At 44.9% G+C, this 19700-nt stretch overlaps 1 protein-coding gene across 1 annotated transcript in view; it reads left to right on the forward strand.

Annotated features, from left to right (window-relative positions):
• LOC139472317 (von Willebrand factor D and EGF domain-containing protein-like) overlaps positions 1-19700 on the forward strand; it is a 56623-nt gene that overhangs the window by 17983 nt on the left and 18940 nt on the right. The window contains exons 4-9 of the mRNA XM_071254762.1: positions 2549-2695; positions 4943-4963; positions 7804-8057; positions 9423-9509; positions 17313-17436; positions 18555-18775. Coding sequence (XP_071110863.1) covers positions 2549-2695; positions 4943-4963; positions 7804-8057; positions 9423-9509; positions 17313-17436; positions 18555-18775 — 854 coding nt within the window. The remainder of the gene's footprint in view (positions 1-2548; positions 2696-4942; positions 4964-7803; positions 8058-9422; positions 9510-17312; positions 17437-18554; positions 18776-19700) is intronic.

Below are 19700 nucleotides of genomic sequence, written 5' to 3' on the forward strand. Positions count from 1 at the left end.
TCTCTGAGAGTCTCTACTGACTCCTGTCTGTCCCTTTCATACACCCACCTTTGATATTGAGCGACCATAAATTCAGTCATCTTTTTCAACAAAGTGGCATAAAGCAGGCCATTACCCAACTCCTCTACCCTGTCAGATTCTCTGATGTTTGCGACTGCAACATCCAAAATATCCGCGAATTTCTCTAGATCCTGAACATGGCCTTCACGAATTGGTTTGAAATTACTAATTTCCTCATTTTGGATTGCAATCTGCCGCCTCTTCCCACCAAACTTTCTTTCAAGACGTTCTAATGCAACATCATAAGCTACTGAGCTGTGGCCTAAAGACTGAATTGATTTCAACGCTTCGCCCGAGAGATATTGGCGTAATTGCAACAACTTGTACTCAGGTGTGGCTGGGGACTGATCAATGCAAGTCATAAAAGCCGCCTTCCAACTTTGATATGTTTTTATATCACCTGAGAAAACAGGTATCGACACACGTTTCAACTGTTTCCACATGTCGTTCCCTATGGCCTTATTATCTGACTTACCTGGGCATTTTGTCCTACCAACATGCAATGCTAGCTCATCCTTCTGACCATGTTTGTGTCCTTCAGAGACCAAATGTTCACGGTCGGCTACTTCAGATTGCTGCGGAGATACAACACTTTGTTGTTTAATCTGGGATCTCTTTGGTATGCTATATAGCCTGCCTAACCTTCTACTGGACACAGAGCTATTTCCTGATCTGTTAGACCCTGATCTGCTTTGCAGATATTCCTTTACAGATTCAAGAGCAAAGTTATTTTCTTCCTCCAAACTATCTATTTCTTGATCCAACTTTTTAACATTACCATGTTCTTCCAGTTTAACATAAACCCTTGATAGCTCTATCATAACATCCATTGCTTTCACAAAATGATCATTCATTTGATCGACACCATCCCTTACCTCTTTCCGTGATGGTTGATCCTGACTTTCTATCAAAGTAGTAAGCTTATTCCTAGCTTTGGTACAACTAGATTTGGCTGCTGCCTTTAGTTGTTTCAACACACGAACTCGTTCCGCCGTCTCCGAGAGGGATCCAGTTTCCGACATATCTGCTCTACACTGGCTATCTATTCCAGTTTCAGACATAGTTGGTCTAAGCTGTCCATCCGATATCTACATACAATTCTAATAAAGCTTTTAGTTCAATTGAAAATGTAACAGAAAAACCACGCTCTGCTACCATTGTTGCGCAGTGGAATTTTAAGTATTAACAAAAATGAGAATTCCCTCACTGTTGTATGCGGGGAACTAAACGTGACTATCTTGATATGAAATAATTCAGATAATAAATTCGGGGAACTAAACGTGATTCTCTTAATAAAAGCTGAAGAAATGTAAATGTGACAATTTTAACTTAATATGATTCTCAAATCTATTGCTATCAACCTATATCAGTCCAGCCCTATTTTGGCTAGCATTGTTGCGCCCGATTGCGACATCCTGTGCCCACTAACACGTTCTACTACGTCCTACCTTGACGAGCTATAGAACGAAACTGTTCAATGTACGTCCTATCGCGACGACATATAAAACCAAAACTGACGAATATGCCTCCCATCGAGCCGAACTATCAAACCAAAGTGACGAATGTACGTCCTATCGCGACGACATCTCCAAACCAAAGTGACGATAACTCAAGCAATTCCAATCTCCTCGCTCCGCACGTGCTCGTGCAGCCCGTGCAATGCAATACTTATTTCCGCGAAGGAAGATGCGTTTCCGCTATCTGTTCCCTCTTTGGCATGTCTTTAAACCACTGAGTTTTAGACATCATTAGGTTTGGACACCGTGAGGTTTGGACATCATAATGTTGGGACACCGTAAGGTTTAGACATCATAATGTTGGGACACCATAAGGTTTGGATATCATAAGGTTTATACTTCATGAGGTTAGGACACCGTGAGGTTTGGACATCGAGAGTTTATGACATTTGTAGGGTTAGGACATTAACGTTTGATTCAGACATCGTAAGGTTGGGTCATCGTAGGGTTGACTGAGACATCGGAAGGTTGGGGCGTCGTAGGCTTTGGGCATCGTAGACTTGGGACATCGACGTTTGATTGAGACATCGTTAGGTTGGGACATCGTAGGATTAGGACATCATTGGGTTCGAACATGGTAAGGTTTGGACATGATAAGGTTGACACATATAAAGGGTTTTAACTCCGTGACATATACCAGATGAAACCAGAGACCAAATGCTGACTGGTTCACGGATGAAGCCGGCAACACAGCAAAAAAGGGTAGGTTTCCGTTTTCCGAATACCTTCCGGGTACTTTAAGTAATCTTCAATTTTCTTGGTAAGTTTCAAATATTTGTTATCTGTTTCACACTTACTGAACAAAATGCAACCTAAAATTTTGACAATTATTGGGGGCGGTTTCCGGAAGGTATCCCGGCCGAATTCAAAGTGGGAAGGTGATCAGAAGGTTTCCGAAAAACGGAAACCTATCCATTTTTTGGCTGTGCAAAGCAACAGGTATCCATCACAAAAAGCAATTCTGTTTTCAGAAAAGAAAGGCGACACCTCCGTGATGTGCTTGCAGGATGTCGGCGACACGTGTTACAAGCTGTTCAACATTAACACAAAGATGTGTGGTACAACCGAGCGTTACCACCTGCTGAGGACTCCGGATTATTCCAGCGCCTATTGTTTTGGTAAGATAAAATCCGGAGAGGGTGTCGCCCACAGTAACCATGGACAAATGCATAACCATAATTTTACATTAAACAATGGCTTTTGTCCCGCAACGTCCTCAAGGCAGGCATATATACTCTTCACAACAAGAAACGCATAGGCTAACCTTGAAAAATCATAGTGTCTTCAATAACAAATACATATTTTAATTAATTTGAGTATCACAAGGATGAAACATAGCATGACATTGACAAGTTCTGTAAACATGATGGTAATACTGATTGTCCTGTCACAAGACACGTCTGTCAACGGGGGGAAGAGAGGGGTGGGGGAGAGGGGGAAGAGGGGGGGGGGGGAGGGGGGGAGGGGGGGGGCGTTCCGTTCAGTACTTGTTGTGACCATCGCGTGCTGTTATTTCTGCTCTGCACCTCCTTGACACAAACCGAATAAGTTTACCGATTCTGTTCTGTGGAATTCTGCTCTGTTCTTCTTGCAACGCGTTGTGCCAGTTGTGCCAGTTGTGCCAGTTGTGCAAGCGTCTGTGGCGTATGTTGTCGCTGATGTACACGTCTGTCGAGTTCAGATCCGGAAATCTGGAAGGCCATGGCAAGACTTTAGCGTTGGAATTATGAAGGATGTCATCAGTGACACGAGCTGTGTGTGGTGTAGCGTTGTCATGTTGAAACAACTCCCTCTGTCAGTTGATAATTGGAAGGTGACGTTGAAAAATTTGGTCGATGTAGCGATTTGCTGTCAGATTCCCAAGAACGACCACCAAGTCAGATATCCGTGTGTAGGATATGGCTCCCCCACACCATCACACTTCTGCCATCGGATCTCCGGACCTGTCGGACGCTGTTCGGTGGAAACGTTCATTCCGACGTCAGCAGACACGCTGTTTTCTATCTCGGCGTTGGAGAAGAAATCGTGATTCATCTCTGAACCAGACTCGCCTCCAGTCCATGTCTGTACGGTATTGCTCCAACGCATACGTTGTAGTGGATGCAAACGTCTTACTACAGGGACAAATACCGGTCTTCTGAGTCAAATTCCTACCTCTCGCAGACGATTCCTGATTGTTTGGTCGGATACCCTCCTGAAACCAGGCACATGTTCTGCAGTCTCGGTGGCAGTAGCATGTCGATGATGATTTGTTTGTTTGTTTGTTTGTTTGTTTGTTTGTTCGTTTGTTTGTTGTTTAACGCCGCACTCAGCAATAATCCAGCTTTATGACGGCGGTCTGTTAAATAATCGAGTCTGGACCAGACAATCCAGTGATTGACATCATGAGCATCGATCCACGCAAGCCTGACCACCCGATCCCGTTAGTCGCCTTTTACGACAAGCATAGTCGCCTTTTTCTGCAAGTATGGGTTGCTGAAGACCTATTCTATCCCGGAATATTCACGGGTCGCAGGTGAAAGACCCGGATGTAGCGATCTCGGGGAGGGGAGGTAACTCTTAGTCTACCACTTCTTGGACGATCTTGGATCATATGAAAAATGCTGTACAAAGCTAGAAAGTTCCAGAAGGTTACGTTTGTGCACTACACCAGAACGAACATGTGACTAACATCGTTCAATCAAAAATATTGTATTATATTTGTATTGAATGTTTTAAGAATTAACAAAATCAACATTCTCATTATCTCCTATGCGTTTCTTTTTTTGAAGAGTATATGTTGGTGTTTTGTGATAAGATGAACTCCGGGGAGGGCGTCGCCCAAATTGACCTTGAACAACTGTATTATCTTATTTTCTAGTTAAACAATGGCGTTAGTCCCGCGAGGCCCTTCAGATGGACATATATATATATGTTGCTGTTTTATGATAAGATAAAATACTAGGGAGGGCGTCATTCAAATTAACCATTGGTAAATTTATCAATTTTAATTTCAACTTAAATATTGGTGTTTGTGATCCGGCAAATGATGATACTTTCTGATATATTCATTGCTGGTATTCTGTGTAGACTCCACCCGTGATGATCCGGGGTAGCATAGGTCTTCAGCAACCCATGCATGCCACAAAAGGCCACTGTGCTTGTCGTAAGAGGCGACTAACGGGATCGGGTGGTTAGGCTCGCTGTCTTAGTTGATGCATGTCATCGATCCCATTTGCGTGGATCGATGGTCATGATATCCATCCTTGGATTGTCTGGTCCAGACTCGATTATTTACAGACCGCCGTCATATAGCTGGAATATTGCCGAGTGCGGCGTTAAACAACAAACAACAAACATGTAAACTCATATTATTTACGTTGCAGCTTACAAGCAAGGGGACGCGCGTGAGTTTTATGTTCACTTGAAATAAGTCTTTGATTATATTGTTTAAACGATTCTGTTTGACTCATGAACAGATGCTTGTTAACTATTCGTGTTTGGAATTGACGGAGCTAATTTTTGTTGGGGCACTCAAAGCTTAACACGCAACGACGAATCACAACTTATAAATACAGACTTCTAAGAGTTCTGGTATATTTATCAATATTTTTTTAACAAAATAATGTCTGTCTAAAAGTCTAAATATTTGGATGTAGTTTAAGTGTCGGGTCGTGAACAAGAGTTTTTATTCACGAACCGATAGTTACTTGTTTGACCCTCACTCTTTGAAGGTTCATACTCCAAGAAACTCATACAAAATAAAAGTCAACCAGTACAAGTACTATTGCAGATGACAATTTAACATCATCATATTCCGCAAAAAACACGAATATCTACACATTAATCCGTTGCTAACTGCAAGCTGCTGCCATTCTCCCTCTGTGTGTGTGTGTGCGTGCGTGTCCGTGCGCGTGCGTGCGTGTGTGCGCGTGCATGTGCGTGTGCGTGTGTGTGCGTGTGTGCGCGCGCGCTTGCGTGTGTGTGCGTGCGCGCGCGCGCGTGCGTATGTGTGTGAGCATGTGTGTGTGCGCGCGTGCGATTGTATGTGCGTGCGTGTTTGTGTGTATGTGCGTGCGTGTGTGTGCATGTGCGTGTGTGCGCGCGTGCGTGTGTGCGTGCGTGCGTGTGTGTGCATGTGCGTGTGTGGGCGCGTGCGTGTGTGTGCGTACGTGCGTGTGTTTGTGTGTGTGTGTGCGTACGTGCGTGCTGGTGTGCATATATATATATATTATATATTCGTGCCATCGTGCCATCCTCCCTCTGTGTCTGTGTGTGCGTGCGTGTTTCTGTGTGTGTGCGTGCGTGTGCGTGTGTGCGTGTGTGTGCGCATGTGTGTGCGTGTGTGCGCGCGCGTGCGATTGTGTGTGCGTGCTTGCTTGCGTGTGCGCGTGTGTGCGTGCGCGTGCGTGTGTGCGTGCGTGCGTGTTGGTGAGCATATATATATATATATATGTGCGTGCGTGTGCGAGTGTGTGTGTGCGCATGTGTGTGTGAGCATTCTCCCTCTGTGTGTGTTCGTGCGTGCGTGTGTGTGTGCGTGATGGCATATATTCGTGCCATCCTCCCTCTGTGTGTGTTCGTGCGGGTTTGTGTGTGTGTGTGTGCGTGTGTATGCGCGCATGTGTGTGTGTGTGCGTGTGTGTGCGCGCGTGCGATTGTGTGTGCGGGCGTGCGGGCGTGTTTGTGTGTATGTGCGTGCGTGCGTGCGTGCGTGTGTGTGCACGTGCGTGCGTGCGTGCGTGCGTGTGTGTGCATGCTGGTGTATATATTCGTGCTTGTCAAAACTCCTTTATCCACACAGGTCTGTATATATATCCGTCAAATTAATTGTTTTCATGTGATTGAATGACGTTTTATAACATCAGCAAAGGGATTTTACATTGTTTCTTCTCGAGTACTACAGGGGCGGTGGGGTAGCCCAGTGGTTAAAGCGTTCGCTCGTTACGCCGAAGACCCGGGTTCTACTCCCCACATGGTTACAATGTGTGAAGCCCATTTCTGGTGTCTCCCGCCGTGATATTGCTGGGATATTGGTAAATGCGGCGTAAAACTATACTCACTTACTCAAGTACCTCCTTGGGCCCTGTTTTTTTAAGACAATAAAATGATTGACTAACCATCGCTTTGTGGCGCATGGCGCTCAGGACTTTGTCAGTAAATGAAAAGATCACTTCAATGATGTTGAGTACACATCAAGAGATTGGACTATTCTTCTCGCAAGGAATCCAGTGCTTAGTGAGTGAGTGAGTGAGTGAGTGAGTGAGTATGGTTTCACGCCGCTTTTAGCAATATTCCAGCAATATCACGGCGGGGGACACCAGAAATGGGCTTCACAAATTGTACCCATGTCGGGAATCGAACCCGGGTCTTCGGCGTGACGAGCGAACGCTTTAACCACTAGGCTACCCGACCGCAGTGGTTAGTAGTAGTAGTAGTAGTAGTAGTAGTAGTAGTAGTAGTAGTAGTAGTAGTAGTAGTAGTAGTAGTAGTAGTAGTAGTAGTAGTAGTAGTAGTATTGGCAGTAGACTAAACGAACAGTGGCATCAAATGCACTACCTCTGGTAGCAGAGTGGGTGAGTTTTAAGTTTGGTTTTATGCCTCTTTCCAGAACTATTACGGGGGGGGGGGGGCACCAGCAATGGGCTAAACACAATGTTCTTATGTGGAGAGTCGAACCTAGGCCTTCGGTTAGCCAGTTACGGTAGTAGATGTTGTATTGTAGCTGTAGTTGCAACAACAACTACAACAGCTATGTCATTATTAGTCGTAATAGCGGTAGCAACACTTTTTGTAGCAGCATTAGTAGTCTCTTTGTTTGTTTGTTTTGTTTGTTGTTTTACGCCACACTCAGCAATATTCCATCTTTATGACGGCGGTCTGTAAATAATCGAGTCTGGACCAGACAATCCAGTGATTGACATCATGGGCATCGATCCACGCAATGTGATACAATGACATGCATCAACCAAGTCAGCGACGACCCGACCCCGTAAGTCGCCTCTTACGACAAGCATAGTCGCTTTTTACGGGAAACATTATTTGCAGTTGTAGTAGTAGTGTAGTAGTAGTAGTAGTAGTAGTAGTAGTAGTAGTAGTAGTAGTAGTAGTAGTAGTAGTAGTAGTAGTGGTGGTAGTAGTGGTGGTAGTAGTGGTGGTTGTAGTAGTTGTTGTTGTTGTTGTTGTTGTTGTTGTTGTTGTTGTTGTTGTTGTTTGAAGCAATAAGCAATACCAATTCACAATGCAGCTCCAGATTTCGTCGAGAAACCAACTGTTGTCGTCAGACTTATTGACAAGAGCCCTTTTCAAAACGAGCTTGAGTTTAGCTGCGAGTTCAACAAACACCCCGACGACATCTTCTACAGCACCTACTGGGTCGTCGACGGGAAACATATCGATAATGAGGGCCCCAGCAAGTGGGAAGGTGGACATGTCATCAAGAAACAGGTTCTGACAGAAGAAAAACTGAAGAAAGCGGGAATAACTAAAGTTGGATTTGAGGTATATCTGAAAACACAATCAAAATTTGGGATTTTATTTATCATCCAACATCATTCTTCCAACCTTTTCAGTTTGTAGACAGTAATAAGCAGTGTCTCTGGTGTAAAACAGCTTCAGTAGCAGAGCCCGTAGTGATGACCAATGACGTCACAATGGTCTGCAAAGCATTGTGATGCAATCACTAGTCTCACCCAAGCGATATCCCCTGTGGGATATAGTTTTGTATGATAAATTTCATAACCATCGGATAATGATAATTCATTTATTTAGAAGAAGTACCCACGAGAGCCCCTTAGTCACGAAAGAAGTAAACACCTTCGCTTGTCATACACATGTATCATTAGGCACGTTTTATAAATCGTAAGTGATATAAAGATATATTTGTTATGTGAGTGAATGTGTTAACGTGTACAAAACTAATCTTATTGTTGTCTTTGGTACGTATGCAGCCCCCTACACCGAAAAGGCACGGTTAGCCTTGTGCAAGAGTTGCGTCCCTTAGACGCGACAGTAACCTATCATCATTGGTTCGACTCCAGATTCTCCCTGATCCCCTTTCTAGGTTTCCCAGCACTATACCCGTGATCGTGGATTTCTTCAACTTCCCGAGTCGAGGGAGTTAACTGACTATAAAATTCCAGTTTCCATCCTTGCCGAACTAAGCTGGAATTTTGGCGTTATATTTTGGCTAGACTAACGAGTCTATGCATAGTCCAATCAAAATCGCGCAACAAATCGACATCCGGTTCGTAATCTGCCGTGCAGATTTCGGTCGATTGCACGATTTGCAACGCCTGTGTAACACCAACTCGGCGTCAACAGATATTTCCCAAATCTTTTCATGTTTTTTTATCAAGGTTATCACCTGAGTTGATGCACTTCGCCAAGTAATTCCCGTTTTATCACGAAACAGATTTTCATTATCACTCAGATCGCCTTGACTGAACGCCGCCATTTTGTTTGAAGCAAATGCAAGTTTTGAGAGGTGAATTCTGATTGGTTGCGCTACGATCGAGCCCGGAAATTCCAGCCTAGTTCGGCAAGGGTGGAAACTAGACTTTTATAGTCAGTTAACTCCCTTGCCTCCAAATGCAAGTGTTGAGAGGTGGAATCTGATTGGTCAATAGGAGGGACACCACTCGTACTAGCCACTGGTGTCGCAACGATCGAGCCCAGAAATTCCAGCCTAGTTCGGCAAGGGTGGAAACTGGACTTTTAAAGTCAGTTAACTCCCTTGCCTTCGGAAGATGGGATTTGTTCAAATTGGTAAACGTCCAAGACCTGTATCCCTTCTTGCTTCCTCCCATTCAGCCACTCAATAACTCACCCACGCAATAACTCACCCACTCACTCGATTACTTTCAGGTCCGCTGTTCAGTCAGAGCCAGTAAGGGTGTTGATAAGCCATCAAGCACGCCACACTTGTCGGATCCTAAATTCATCGGTATTAAGGTATGTTCCAGAATTGTTTTGTCATCGTCTATTTTTCTATGTCATCTATTCTGAACATGTATCGATGTACCTGTCAAGAGCTTCTTTCAGCGGTCTAACCGCCTCCCTGGTGTAGTAGACAGGGCGTTTTACCGGAGAACGGAAGGTCGGTGGTTCAATCCCCTAGCAGCGCCATACCAAAATACGTTAAACGATGGTACATGTTGTTACCCTGCCTGACGCTCGGCATTAACTAGATAAACGGAGGACTGGTCGGTTCGGAGTCACTATACTGTCTGAGTGGGTATCCCACTCGTCGTCGCCAGGCCCCGCGATTCGCTGAGCATGGTTGCGTCGCTTGGGCATAACCTATGAATGTGGGTTCGAATCCCGGTTCGCCCCGATTATGTTTCTAGGTTTGTCAGCACCATACTCGTGCTCTTGGGTTTCATCGAAGTGGTAAACGTCTGAGACCTGCATCACTTCGGGCTTTCCTACCACATTAAGCTGGCACGCCGCAATATAATTGGAATAATGTTATAAGCGGCGCTAAACCCAACTCACTCACTCGCTTAAATTGCTGCATGGTATCTTAGTGGGCTATCACAATAAAACCGCCGTAACGGAGAGGCACACACACATGGGCAATCAAGTCGCTATATAAGTGAAATGATCTTTATACGAGACATAAAACCCATTTCACTTCACCTTTCAGCGGCCTTATTAAAATAGCCGTTCGGGTCTACTCGGCTTGTTCCGCTTTCTACATTATACCCCGGGCAGCAATGGAGTCATTTTATTGCCTAAATTCACATTAGATCGTGTAATGTCAGATTCGCGGGTCTCTAGTTCATATAACACGACGGCCGTTTTGACGACTCGTAAACATTATTCACTGTGATTTGAAGACAGAAACAAGGTGAGGTGGTGAAATGGGATTTAACGTTGCGTCCAAGATTTTTGCACTTTTATAGCGACGTGCGTGCGTGCGTGCGTGCGTGCGTGTCTGCGTGCGTGCGTGTCTTCTTGTGTTAGTCTGGTCTTATGCCTATTTTACAGTGCCAGCCCACTGAGATACCAATTTAACATGAATACTCCAAACAGCCACAGTATACTGACTCCCGGTCGACCAGTCCTTGTCTTAGCCCCTTAATGCTTTCTGACAGACAGGGTAACAACAAGTACCATTTTTAACGTCTTTCGGTATGATGCGACTTGGGATCGAACCCCGGACCTTTCGCTCTCCCGGCGGACACTCTACCACTAGACCGCGGAGGCTGCCGAAGACAAAATTCACGTTAGGTTCATGACTGCCGCCAGGGGATGTGGTGTCATGTGATAGTCAGGAGTTGGAAACTGGTTCCTTTGTAGCTTCCTGCCAATGCTGGCCAAGGTTGCATGCTACCTTGTTTTCCCATCGACTTCTATAGTAACGTTATATGTATTCTACTAGACATTCTAAAGCTATTACATGTATACTCACACGCAAAAGAAACGCAAGTGGTTTTAAGCAAATAGGTAACAAACACGGAGCCATAAATTGATACGAGTTTTAGCATGTAGTGAAGCCTGATGGTGTTATCAATATTTTTGGTTGCATTTTGGAAGCCCCGAGTAAAAACGCAAAATAAATAACGAATCGCCAAAACGCACCATTTCAATGAATATGTGGGTATCATGCACCCATTTCTCGCGAAATCAAAAATGCACGAACTGTCACGAACTGTAGTGGGTATAAAACTGTGGCCGATTCTTGGACCTACCACTCCTTGGTCAACAATGCCACGCCTAACTCAAATTCAGAGAAACCAGGCTATCGGACGTTTGGAAGCTGGAGAGTCTGTCCAAAATGTTGCCCGTCATTTCAACGTTAACATTACCACAATTTACCGTCTCCTGCATCGATACAATGCTACAGAGACCACAGATGACCTTCCTCGGAGCGATCGTCCTAGGGTCACCACACCTCGACAAGATCGGCAGATTACCCGTCAACACAAGCGACATCCGTTCCGAACTGCAAGTGAAAGTGCTCGACTGAGCATAGGAACACATAATCGACACATTAGCCGGGACACTGTGATCCGACGTCTCCGTTCCAACAACCTCAGTTTTCGCCGACCAGCACGTCGTCCTGTTCTCCAACCACGGCATCGACAAGCACGACTTCAATGGGCATAGGGTCATCACAATTGGCGTCATCGTGAGTGGAGGCGTGTCATCTTCTCTGATGAAAGTCGCTTTTGTGTCTCCCATGCAGACGGAAGAGTCAGAATTTGGCGGCGTCGAGGTGATTTCAGCGAATTTCAGGTCCGCTGTTCAGTCAGAGCCAGTAAGGGTGTTGATAAGCCATCAAGCACGCCACACTTGTCGGATCCTAAATTCATCGGTATTAAGGTATGTTCCAGAATTGTTTTGTCATCGTCTATTTTTCTATGTCATCTATTCTGAACATGTATCGATGTACCTGTCAAGAGCTTCTTTCAGCGGTCTAACCGCCTCCCTGGTGTAGTAGACAGGGCGTTTTACCGGAGAACGGAAGGTCGGTGGTTCAATCCCCTAGCAGCGCCATACCAAAATACGTTAAACGATGGTACATGTTGTTACCCTGCCTGACGCTCGGCATTAACTAGATAAACGGAGGACTGGTCGGTTCGGAGTCACTATACTGTCTGAGTGGGTATCCCACTCGTCGTCGCCAGGCCCCGCGATTCGCTGAGCATGGTTGCGTCGCTTGGGCATAACCTATGAATGTGGGTTCGAATCCCGGTTCGCCCCGATTATGTTTCTAGGTTTGTCAGCACCATACTCGTGCTCTTGGGTTTCATCGAAGTGGTAAACGTCTGAGACCTGCATCACTTCGGGCTTTCCTACCACATTAAGCTGGCACGCCGCAATATAATTGGAATAATGTTATAAGCGGCGCTAAACCCAACTCACTCACTCGCTTAAATTGCTGCATGGTATCTTAGTGGGCTATCACAATAAAACCGCCGTAACGGAGAGGCACACACACATGGGCAATCAAGTCGCTATATAAGTGAAATGATCTTTATACGAGACATAAAACCCATTTCACTTCACCTTTCAGCGGCCTTATTAAAATAGCCGCTCGGGTCTACTCGGCTTGTTCCGCTTTCTACATTATACCCCGGGCAGCAATGGAGTCATTTTATTGCCTAAATTCACATTAGATCGTGTAATGTCAGATTCGCGGGTCTCTAGTTCATATAACACGACGGCCGTTTTGACGACTCGTAAACATTATTCACTGTGATTTGAAGACAGAAACAAGGTGAGGTGGTGAAATGGGATTTAACGTTGCGTCCAAGATTTTTGCACTTTTATAGCGACGTGCGTGCGTGCGTGCGTGCGTGTCTGCGTGCGTGCGTGTCTTCTTGTGTTAGTCTGGTCTTATGCCTATTTTACAGTGCCAGCCCACTGAGATACCAATTTAACATGAATACTCCAAACAGCCACAGTATACTGACTCCCGGTCGACCAGTCCTTGTCTTAGCCCCTTAATGCTTTCTGACAGACAGGGTAACAACAAGTACCATTTTTAACGTCTTTCGGTATGATGCGACTTGGGATCGAACCCCGGACCTTTCGCTCTCCCGGCGGACACTCTACCACTAGACCGCGGAGGCTGCCGAAGACAAAATTCACGTTAGGTTCATGACTGCCGCCAGGGGATGTGGTGTCATGTGATAGTCAGGAGTTGGAAACTGGTTCCTTTGTAGCTTCCTGCCAATGCTGGCCAAGGTTGCATGCTACCTTGTTTTCCCATCGACTTCTATAGTAACGTTATATGTATTCTACTAGACATTCTAAAGCTATTACATGTATACTCACACGCAAAAGAAACGCAAGTGGTTTTAAGCAAATAGGTAACAAACACGGAGCCATAAATTGATACGAGTTTTAGCATGTAGTGAAGCCTGATGGTGTTATCAATATTTTTGGTTGCATTTTGGAAGCCCCGAGTAAAAACGCAAAATAAATAACGAATCGCCAAAACGCACCATTTCAATGAATATGTGGGTATCATGCACCCATTTCTCGCGAAATCGAAAATGCACGAACTGTCACGAACTGTAGTGGGTATAAAACTGTGGCCGATTCTTGGACCTACCACTCCTTGGTCAACAATGCCACGCCTAACTCAAATTCAGAGAAACCAGGCTATCGGACGTTTGGAAGCTGGAGAGTCTGTCCAAAATGTTGCCCGTCATTTCAACGTTAACATTACCACAATTTACCGTCTCCTGCATCGATACAATGCTACAGAGACCACAGATGACCTTCCTCGGAGCGATCGTCCTAGGGTCACCACACCTCGACAAGATCGGCAGATTACCCGTCAACACAAGCGACATCCGTTCCGAACTGCAAGTGAAAGTGCTCGACTGAGCATAGGAACACATAATCGACACATTAGCCGGGACACTGTGATCCGACGTCTCCGTTCCAACAACCTCAGTTTTCGCCGACCAGCACGTCGTCCTGTTCTCCAACCACGGCATCGACAAGCACGACTTCAGTGGGCACAGGGTCATCACAATTGGCGTCATCGTGAGTGGAGGCGTGTCATCTTCTCTGATGAAAGTCGCTTTTGTGTCTCCCATGCAGACGGAAGAGTCAGAATTTGGCGGCGTCGAGGTGATCGTTTCGCTGACAGAAACGTTGTGGAAAGGGATCCATGGGGTGGACCTAGCGTTATGATATGGGCAGGAATTGGACTTGATGCGAGACTTGGACCCATGTGCTTTCTGAATGTTGGTCAAGGTCGGGGACACGGCGTCACTGCTGAGCGGTACATCGACCATGTGATCAAACCCCACGTTGTTCCATTTTTTGCACAAGATCAACAACACATTTTCCAGCAGGACAACGCTCGTCCCCATGTTGCCAGAGCTACCATGGCGTTTCTGCAACAACACAACATCCGTGTTCTACCGTGGCCAGCCCTCAGCCCTGATCTGAACCCCATCGAACACTTGTGGGATGATCTTCAAAGGCGTCTGCACAATGTGCACCCAGTCCCTACAACTGCCGATGAACTACGCACAGCTGCTCTGGATGTGTGCAGGGGGATCCCTAGGGCCTTCACAAATCGTCTGATCCACTCAATGTACAGGAGATGTGTGGCAGTGATCAATGTTAATGGTGGTCACACCAGGTATTGACTGACATTTTGGGTATTGAGCCGAAACTGTGTAAGCCCTTAACATTTGAAAAATTTATGTCATCTGCCTTTTAATCCATTAAACTGTCTTCAGTCAATTTTTTGTCAATCTTGCCCCTTTTGTTTTTCTTGTCTTTACTGTTGAAAATAAATAGCATGTATACTGCATACTCGACTTGCTGTTGTATTGCTACGACTTTGCGTGTGAGTATACATGTGTGCACAGTCTAGCCTTAAAGCATTAATATAAACATAAAAATGACTTGCTTAGCCAGTTCCTTTTCCGAGTACAGGAAGCTAAACACACCACCCACACCACCTTGCTTGAAAATATATGGGTCAGATTCAGCATAAGTCATTATGTTAAAAAAGACAGCACTAAATATAGAAAAACAAGGTTAGTTTTAATTATTGAATTGGTTTACTATCAGAAAATATCTCACGCAAAATAATCCAATACAGCTGCCAGATGAGAAACTGCATTGAAGGCAACTGCTGGTCGAACGACTGATAGTACAGTAGAACCCCTAGATATTGTTGTACTGAGACGAACCGAGCGGGAAGGTGAGGTAATCCAAGTAGATAATTTAATACGAATATCACTATGTCAACTGCTCAGCTCAAAAGGAAGAGTTACACCAGAGGACAGACCTCGAGGCTAATTGGAGACCGTGCACTGCCTCGTATGGTGGCCGAGAGGGGACATCGCTTTCTTGCCTTCAATTATGGTCGCGAGAATGCGATAAAGCGGTAACACGAGACGAGAAAGCGATACCACGACACGAGAAAGCGATAACACTTGACGAGAAAGCGATAGCACGAGACGAGAAAGCGATAACACGAGACGAGAAAGCGATAGCACAAGACGAGAAAGCGATAACACGAGACGAGAAAGCGATAACACGAGACGAGAAAGCGATAGCACGAGACGAGAAGGCGATACCACGACACGAGAAAGCGATAACACGAGACGAGAAAGCGATAACACGAGACGAGAAAGCGATAGCACAAGACGAGAAAACGATAACACGAGACGAGAAGGCGATACCACGAGACGAGAAAGCGATAGCACGAGACGAGAAAGCGATAACACGAGACGAGAAAGCGATAACACGAGACGAGAAAGCGATAACACGAGACGAGAAAGCGATAACACGAGACGAGAAAGCGATAGCACGAGACGAGAAGGCGATACCGCGAGACGAGAAAGCGATAACACGAGACGAGAAAGCGATAACACGAGACGAGAAAGCGATAACACGAGACGAGAAAGCGATAACACGAGAAGAGAAAGCGATATCACGAGGGAAAACTTCAAACGTAAACGATACGAAACAGGTTGAAAACAGCGGATCTGAAATCAAGACGTCCTTCCGACACACGGGCACCTCAGACAACATCTGGAGGTCGTCAACAGCGGCGTTGGAGATACCCCATGTTTTGTGATGAATCGAGGTTTACGCTTCACAGATGGCAGACATGTGTTTGGAGCCGGCGTGAAGAGTGACACTATCCGAAGCAGTCCAAGGGCACGATAGGTACGGTGGCGGCATCACGTACGGCAATAGGACGAGTCTGCAGCTGACGATCGTGCAAGAGAACATAACTGTGGACCAAATGTCACGTCCATTTGTCATCCCATTGCCCAGTGCGAGGTCAGACAGAAATCCAGGAAGACAACGCGCGTCATCTGAGAGCTTGTGTTGCAGTCGGGTGTCTAATGCAACATGGTGTCATAAAAAGGTTGTGACATGTCACCGATTGAACACCTTTGGGGCGTTCTGGGCCGAGGGGTTCGCAACCCAACTCAGCGTTCCCAGAATTTGCAACAGCTCAGGTAGACCTATCAAGAAGAAAGGCCAACGATACCAGGGGAGACAACCCGGCATTTGATATCCCGTGTGCCCATGGACCAGATATTGACTTTAATATGAAAATTGAATTCCACAAGTCATTTCTTGACATATCATTTCTGAATAATATTTAGGTCTTCCTTTAAATATAAGTCGGTATCACCTTATATTATTCGGGTCTGTTTAAAACTTATCATTGTCATATGCGACATTTAGACTGTTTTCAGGGTAAGCCTTATCTGCCGTTTGATAGGCACCGCAATAGGCAGGGGAAGCAATGATTGAAAGGTTTGCCAAAACTTCGGACATGCTGAATATCCCGAAAAAAATATAAAAACAAATACTGCTTTTCTAGTTCTCCTTTCAGGGAAATAAATAAATAATGTCTTGATTCAGTGACTGAACAAATATTAATATGAATTAGGTAGCACCCTACCCCCAAACCCCATCCCTCTATATTCTTTACGTGTACCTGGGACTAGACTAACACTTAGTCAATGAAATCACGTCTTTAAAATAATAAAAATATTTTTTTCGAAAGAAAAAATCCTCTTCTGCTGTTTTGATACAAGCAAACTAGACTTGGTTAGTTTGATCTACTCTTGCCAAGGCGTTTAGTAAAACAAAATACCTAAAAAATATAAATTCCGCAGTCATGGTGCAGGACTAGCCTGGGACGTTTGCTCTTCGAGGGACAACATTTAGTGCGTAGCATCAATTTGTCGGAACAAATGATATCATCAATGTTGCTATGTTTGTTATACAAAACTTTGTGTGTTGTAGATGTCCCCTAAAACATTGGTGTTGTCGGAGGGCGAGAAAGCGGACATTACTCTACAACTGACCGCTCCCTTCGGGTGTGGACAACTCACCGACTGTGATCTCCAAATAGAAGGAAGCCAAATAGGTGAAACACATCGCATATTTACAATATACTGATGGTAACAAGAAATAAATTATTCAACAAAACAACAGAATATATTACAGGGCAGGTCTATGATTCGTAGCAGCGAACAGAATACAGTAAAGCTAGATTAACTAATTCAAGGACGGGTTTATTCGCATTATTTCATACCCCATTTTAGGCTAGTATTCCACCCTGGCTATTAATTTCATGTTTGGTACGGTGGGGTAGCCTAGTGGTTAAAAGGGTTTGCTCGTCACGCCGAAGACGCGGGTTCGATTCCCTACATGGGTACACTGTGTGAAGCCCATTTCTGGTGTCCCCACCGTGATATTGCTGGAATATTGCTAAAAGCGGTGTAAAACCATACTCATTCACTAATTTCATGAGTTACAGTATTTAGTTTAAGACGATTTGATTAGAGCTGAATTAGAACTGATGTTCCTAACGTGCTTGACACAACAGCACGGTCTTAACGTCACTGGGGCGGTCGGGTAGCCTAGTGGTTAAAGCGTTCGCTCGTCACGCCGAGGACCTGGGTTCGATTCCCGACATGGGTACAATGTGTGAAGCCCATTTCTGGTGTCCCCCGCCGTGATATTGCTGGAATATTGCTAAAAAGCGGCGTAAAACCATACTAACTCACTCACTTAACGTCACTGTCTTGTTCGTGCGATGGCATTCGATACTAATGTGTTGATGTCACGGGCCGTGGTAATGAATATGCGTTGAACACGCATTGACATTGTTAGCCTTCTCCTCCGATCCATCAGACATCAAAGTGTCAATTTCCGACATCTTCTCTGAAACTATGAGACCTGTGGAGCTGAGACAAATGGACAAATATTTGCTCACATGAAGTTCCACCTGGTTATATAACATGGCCGTAGTGGAAGCCATATTGAACGCTTTACAAATCTATTACAAATCTATCTTCAGTGAAGCTAGTATCATATGCATCATTATGAAATGTGAAGTGCAGTAACTGTAGTGTCTGTGCATTAAAATAACATGTGAAGTGTATTTAATAGTATCAACTTGACACCAATTTCAAACAAACAAAATGTTTGTCACCGCTGTGCAAATGTACCATTCTGCTGTGTCCATGTTTGTGGTGCCAGTTCAAAAGACGTGCGACGCCTGCAGAGCCGAGTTAGTGAGTACTTCCGATTGTGGAGCAAAGATATCCTCGAGGACGTGGAACAAGCCAATATCGATTACAGTTTACGGGCAGATCTCCCAAACATATGGGAAAACTACCCAGGTTCAGAAACTAAAGTTAAGAACAAGGTCGTTGCGAAGCCATCTGATTTGGGATGAATACGACGCCGGATTCATCAGGGTAATCATCTATGTGTATCTCCTGTACATATGTGTGTATCTCCTGTACATCTGTGTGTATCTCCTGTACATCTGTGTGTGTGTATCTCCTGTACATCTGTGTGTGTATCTCCTGTACATCTGTGTGTATCTCCTGTACATCTGTGTGTATCTCCTGTGCATATGTGTGTGTATCTCCTGTACATCTGTGTGTATCTCCTGTACATCTGTGTGTATCTCCTGTACATCTGTGTGTATCTCATGTACATATGTGTGTATCTCCTGTACATCTGTGTGTATCTCCTGTACATCTGTGTGTATCTCCTGTACATCTGTGTGTGTATCTCCTGAACATCTGTGTGTGTATCTCCTGTACATCTGTGTGTATCTCCTGTACATCTGTGTGTATCTCCTGTACATATGTGTGTATCTCCTGTACATCTGTGTGTATCTCCTGTACATCTGTGTGTGTGTGTGTATCTCCTGTACATCTGTGTGTGTATCTCCTGTACATCTGTGTGTATCTCCTGTACATCTGTGTGTATCTCCTGTACATATGTGTGTGTATCTCCTGTACATCTGTGTATATCTCCTGTACATCTGTGTGTATCTCCTGTACATCTGTGTGTATCTCCTGTACATCTGTGTGTATCTCCTGTACATCTGTGTGTATCTCCTGTACATCTGTGTGTATCTCCTGTACATCTGTGTGTATCTCCTGTACATCTGTGTGTATCTCCTGTACATCTGTGTGTATCTCCTGTACATCTGTGTGTATCTCCTGTACATCTGTGTGTGTATCTCCTGAACATCTGTGTGTGTATCTCCTGTACATCTGTGTGTATCTCCTGTACATCTGTGTGTATCTCCTGTACATATGTGTGTATCTCCTGTACATCTGTGTGTATCTCCTGTACATCTGTGTGTGTGTGTGTATCTCCTGTACA

Source organism: Haliotis cracherodii, unplaced genomic scaffold (assembly GCF_022045235.1).
Source record: "Haliotis cracherodii isolate W230 unplaced genomic scaffold, xgHalCrac1.p SCAF_24, whole genome shotgun sequence".
NCBI classification, from domain to species: domain Eukaryota; kingdom Metazoa; phylum Mollusca; class Gastropoda; order Lepetellida; family Haliotidae; genus Haliotis; species Haliotis cracherodii.